The sequence below is a fragment of the Helianthus annuus genome, chromosome 17 (assembly GCF_002127325.2).
Source record: "Helianthus annuus cultivar XRQ/B chromosome 17, HanXRQr2.0-SUNRISE, whole genome shotgun sequence".
NCBI lineage: Eukaryota > Viridiplantae > Streptophyta > Magnoliopsida > Asterales > Asteraceae > Helianthus > Helianthus annuus.
The window spans coordinates 59,837,328-59,843,251 of record NC_035449.2 but is presented as its reverse complement, the minus strand read 5'-3'; the positions used below and the strand labels follow the sequence as shown (position 1 = coordinate 59,843,251).

The 5,924-nt window shown below is 37.0% G+C and overlaps 1 protein-coding gene and 1 pseudogene across 1 annotated transcript; both read right to left on the bottom strand.

Moving 5' to 3' along the window:
* Nucleotides 1–2,095: 2,095 nt before the first annotated feature.
* LOC110924289 lies at nt 2,096–3,979 on the bottom strand (annotated as a pseudogene).
* Nucleotides 3,980–4,223: 244 nt separating this feature from the next.
* LOC110924290 (probable leucine-rich repeat receptor-like protein kinase At1g35710) lies at nt 4,224–5,602 on the bottom strand. Its single transcript, XM_035986225.1, has 2 exons — nt 5,276–5,602; nt 4,224–4,943 (listed from the first exon to the last, which is right to left on the bottom strand). Exons 1-2 carry the CDS (start codon nt 5,600–5,602, stop codon nt 4,224–4,226), a joined length of 1,047 nt encoding a protein of 348 aa, XP_035842118.1.
* Nucleotides 5,603–5,924: the final 322 nt, after the last annotated feature.

Genomic DNA, 5,924 nt, shown 5'->3' with positions numbered 1-5,924 from the left:
CAATTTGGTAAAAAGAGAATGACTCACAAACTGTGAGAAAAGAGAATGGACTCACATTGTACGTTTAATTGGACAGAACCTTGCCTACTGATTTAGCCTTGTAACCTAGTTAAATAACAATGCACACGACACTAGGTCAGTAACTTAATACAACATTTATGATAAACTCACGAAATCAAAACCCTCACGACGAATGACAGTATAGCCCGGATTCAGGCAGCACTAAAACATCCATTGGATCGGTTTCAATCGATCGAACATTGTATCGTAGCAATGATCGAGTTAATACCCTGTAATCGCAGCAGCGTTTCCCAATGCAAATCTACGAATTTAAGCAGTATTTTTCGTCTTTGAGAAAGTTTTACGAGCACAGGTGAAAAAGCCATGCACTGCTCGTTGTATAGCAGAAATTTGGGTTTTACGCGTCCCGCGTAAACCCAAGGAAGATCTTACGCGGCCCGCGAGGGCCGCCCTACCTACGATTAGGGCTAGCATGTCACGTGTAGGCCCGCCACATGGCTGACACGTGGCCTGGAAGCTTATCCGGCGAATCACCTAGCTGTCACGACCCGCGTAAGCTTCCATTTAGGCTTATGCGGCCCGCGAGCGACCAAAAAATCTGAATTTCTTGGATTTTTATAAGGATTAGGGTTTTAGGGTTCCGGATTTCTACTTACGGGTCGATTTGGGACATTTTTGCAGTTCCTTACAATAACCCAACCCCTTGAAATACAAAAAAAAAAAAAAAAAACCAACAAAATAAAAGAAAGAAGTATACCGGGACGTCGCAGAATGCAAAACCCCAACCACTGATAGCTACATAAAAAGTAAACCAAAGGAGGATAAAATCTCATTAGAAGCTACCAAACACTAAAACGAAACCTAAAGAAGAAAGAATCAAACTAAGAGAGGTGCAAACCTGGTTATAGATCGAATGATTGAAGCGCCGGATGAGGAAAAGCGTGAATGAAGAAGGAAGAATCCAATCAGTAGAGATCACCTTGGTGAGAGGAAGAAGATGGTCAGAGTAATCCATGAAGAATCTAAAGATGAGGGCGAAAGAAGCGATCTAGGATTTTTTTCAAAAGAGGGATAGACGGTGTGGATTGTAATCCGTATGATGTAGTGTATAATAATGTATGGTGGATATTGTAATCCATGTGGTGTGTTTTGTGATGTTTGAACAATTGTACAGCATGTATTAAGAATTTTATATAGATATAAATAAAGAGGGGTGCAATATGTTGTTGTACCTAATGCTATATAAATTGTAAATCCCTTAAAATTAAGTTTTCTCTCCAATCTCCATTATATAGTAGTATAGATATAGATATATATTATAGAGTAAATTGCGATTTTAGCCCATGAGATTTGACCAAAATTGTCACTTTAGTCCCAATAGTTTTTTTTCTTGCCATTTTAATCAAAATAGTTCTGTTTTCTGTCATTTTAGTCCCTGACTTTTGTCATTTTTTGTCATTTTCATCTAACCCACTAACTACATTCAAAAAATTAGTTAACTTAGGTGAATTATGGTTAAACCACATTTTTCTTTCTTTTATTTATTTATTTTTTTTTTTTGCAGGTGCGATGGTATGGAGATGTTGTTGTGCCGGTTTACAGTGAAGATGGTGGTGGTTGTTGGTTTTACGATGATGGCGTTGGTGTTGGTGTTGGTTGATGACGTGGGTGGCGGGAAAAGTGGCCGGTGGTGGTGGAAATGGTGGGTGGTGATGGTGGTGGGGTGGGTGGGTGGTGACGGTGCAGACAGGTGGTGGCGATGATAGAAGGTTAGGGAGGTTGTGGTCGATGAAAATGGCAAATATGACAAAATTCAGGGGCTAAAATGGCAAAAAACAAAACAATTTGGACTAAAATGGTAAGAAAAAAAACTATTTTAACTAAAGTGGTAATTTTGGTTAAACCTCAGGGACTAAAATGACAATTTACTCTATATTATATCACATAAAGAAATAAGAAAAAATATAAAAGGTTTCTTGATTTAAAGCAACCAAAAAAATGCCTAATTAATAATATTCAGGATGCATCATACAAAACTTGAGGACGCTTCATCATCCAGGGATATCAATCCAACTTAACGCTCCTTTGACAAGACGTTTGAAATGGGCAGCATTGCTGGCCTTTCATTTGGGTTAGAGTTCAGACATGCTCTTGCTAGAATTAGAACTGAGTTGACTAGTTTTTCAACTTGGGATGATGGTGGCGGTATTCGACTATCACCTACAATGGCATGCAGAAGATAATCAATTGACCATGTTGGTAAAGATGTTACCAGTTCTCCTGGATGATGTCCCATGATCACTTCTATCGCAACAACACCAAAGCTATAAACATCACATTTCTCAGTTGCCACCATCGTATAAGCAAGCTCTGTATGGACAAAAACATTAGAATCAAATATACAAAAGTTTCTAACATATATAGATATCTGAAAGTTAAGATGATACGTGTATAACAAAACTAAGTTACCTGGCGCAATATAACCATATGTCCCTGCAATTGTTGTCCAATTTGAGGAGTCTAGCTTTAATTTGGATGTGCCAAAATCAGATACATGTGCCTCATAATCAGAATCAAGAAGAATGTTGGCTCCAGAAATGTCTCTATGAATTATCGGTGGCGAGCAATCATGGTGCATATAAGCCAAACCATTAGCAACAGCCTTTACAATTTTGACCCTTTTCAACCAATCTAATTCCTTCGATATGATATCACTCTCTAAAATCTATTTTAGGCTTCCTTTTTCAAGGTATTCATAAATTAAAAACGAATGACGAGAATGGAAGCAGTATCAAAAGAGTTTCACTATGTTTCGATGCCTAATGTTGGTTAATACTCGTACCTCGTTAAGGAAACTTGCATGATCAACTAGATTCTCAGACGATGAGGAATGAATTTTCTTGATAGCTACTGTAAGGTTGTTGGGTTGCAACTCTGCTTTATACACTATGCCGTATCCTCCGGTTCCAATACAATAATTTTCATCAAAATTATTTGTCACCTTTAGGATTTCATTATATGCTTGTCGTCCATCAAATTTTAGTATTGAGAAGAAATCATTACTTCCTTCAACCATTGGTTTTACCGGAAAAGTTTTTTTCTTTTGTCTTCGATAAGCATAGATGACGCAAAGTAAAAGTGCCCCAAAAAGAGGGAGCACTATTATAAGGATGAGCCTATGATGAAAGCTATCATTATTTTTTTTCACCGTAATTTGACTTTCACAAAGTTTCAACCCTGTAATATTTCCACACAAGTCTGGATTGTAAGACAGGTTGATATCAATCACACTAGGCAATTTCTCAAAGGCATTAGGAATTGAACCAGATAATCTATTGTGTGAAAGGTTCACAATTTCCAAGTTAACTAAACTTTGGATTTCAGATGGTATCCCTTCCGTGAGTGAATTCCAAGAGAAATCAAGTTTGGTTAGTTGACCTAATTTACCAATCTCAGATGGGATTTTTCCACTTATCTTGTTATTACTAAGAATTAAGTAGTTGATGTGTTCCCACTCACCAATATATCTCGCTAGTGACCCGCTCAATCTATTTGTGGATAGATCCAAATGCTCCATCTTATGAAGAAATCTAAGTTCTTGAGGTATTACACCTGAAAGTTTGTTATCTTGCAAGAACAAACTTAGCATACCCTTCACCTTTCCAAGTTCAGTTGGAATCTGACAAGCCAAATCATTTGATGAAAGATCAAGTTTCTGTAATCGAGTTAAATTTCCAAACTCGGGTGGTATGCAAACACTTATATTATTAAATCGTATCACTAAGGCTGTCAAATTCTTGCATTTACTCCAGTTTTGAGAAAGCAGCCCACGAAAATTGTTACGAGTGATGTCAAGGTAATCTAAACGTGAATACACCCCAAAACTGTTCGATATATCTCCACTAAATTGATTAAATCTAAACGAAATCTTATTAAGCTGGTGCAACTCCTTAGGCATATTGGATTTGGACCGGAGAGTTGATTGGAATTTAGTGTTAATTTTTGAAGCTTTCTTCCATGGCACAAATCTACGGGCAAATGTCCAGATAGATTGTTAAAATGAAGACCCACAGTTTGTAGGCTTCTAAGGTTTTTTTAGGGATGAAGGAATAGAACCACTCAGTTGATTTTCGCCAAGAGACATATCAATGAGAGACTTCAATTTCCATAGTGTAGTACGAATGAGTCCAGATAATTGATTTTTAAACAACTGTAGAATATTCAAAAGACTTCAAATTACCCAATGATGACGGAATTGAACCACTAAGTCGATTTTCGCTAAGATCCAGCTTAATAAGAGACTTTAAATTCCCTAGTTCAATAGGAATGGGACCAAAAAGATTATTCCTGTACAAGAATAATATATTCAAAGACTTCAAGTTACCCAATGATGAAGGAATTGAACCAATGAGTCGATTTTCGTGAAGTTCTAGATCAGTGAGATACTTCAAATTCCCTAATTTGTTAGGAATGGGCCCAGAAAGCTGATTTTTAAACAAGTTTAGGAAATCTAAAGACTTCAATTTACCAAAGGATGATGGAATTGAACCAATGAGTTGATTTTCGCTAAAATCAAGCCTAGCTAGAAACTCTAAATTCCCTAGTTCAATAGGAATGGGTCCAGAGAGTCGATTTTTATACAAGTATAAGAGATTTAAAGACTTCAAATTACCCAACGATGAAGGAATTGAACCATTGAGTAGATTTTCTTGAAGTTCCATCCCAATGAGAGACTTCAAATTCCCTAATTTGATAGGAATGGGCCCATATAGTTGATTTTTAAACAAGTGTAGAAGATTCAAAGACCCTAAATTACCCAACGATGACGGAATTGAACTACTAAGTTGATTTTCGCTAACATCCAGCTTAACGAGAAACTTTAAATTCCCTAGTTCAATGGGAATGGGACCAAAAAGTTGATTCTTGTACAAGAATAAGATATTCAAATACTTCAAATTATGAGTCGATTTTCATGAAATTCAAGCCCATTGAGAAACTTCAAATTCCCTAATTTGTTAGGAATGGGCCCAGAGAGTAGATTTTTAAATAAGTGTAGGAAATTCAAAGACTTCAATTTACCAAAGGATGATGGAATTGAACCATTGAGTTGATTTTCGCTAAAATCAAGCTTACTAAGAAACTTTAGATTCCCTAGTTCAATAGGAATGGGTCCAGAGAGTCGATTTTTGTACAAGTATAGGATATTCAAGGACTTCAAACTACCGAACGAAGAAGGAATTGAACCATTGAGTACATTTTCGTGAAGTTGCAACTCAGTGAGAGACTTCAAATTCCCTAATTCAATTGGAATGGGCCCAGACAGTTGATTTTTAAACAAGTGTAGAATACTCAAAGACTTCAAATTACCAATGTTAGGTGCAATTTGACCAGAAAGCTTATTTCGATCAAGAAATAAATGAGTCAAATTTCCTAAGTTACCCAATGTTGGAGGCAATTCTCCTTCAAGAGAATTATCATACAAGGCAAGCTCAGAGAGAAAGGTCAGTTTACTAATCTCTTTCGGTATTGAACCATTTAAGTTATTTTCTTGAAGGTGGAGGGTCTCGAGATGGGCTAACATCCCTATTTCCGGTGGGATTACCCCAGAAAACTTGTTCGCTGAAAGATTAAGATAAACAAGTTTTGACAAGAGCCAAATTTGTGTGGAGATTGGACCAAAAAAGAGGTTTACACTGAGCTCAAATGAGAAAGGTTGTGGAGACAAGAGAATGGGAACTGATCAAGAGTACCTTTTAATTCAGATGATGTGAGGTTTAACTTGTGAATGGTCCAATCTTCATTACAAACAACACCGAATCATGAAGTGCATGGAGTCGAAGCAGTAGCATTCATAGGGAGGGGAGTCCAAGAAGAAGATAGCCGGGAGTTGCTTGGAATGTGAA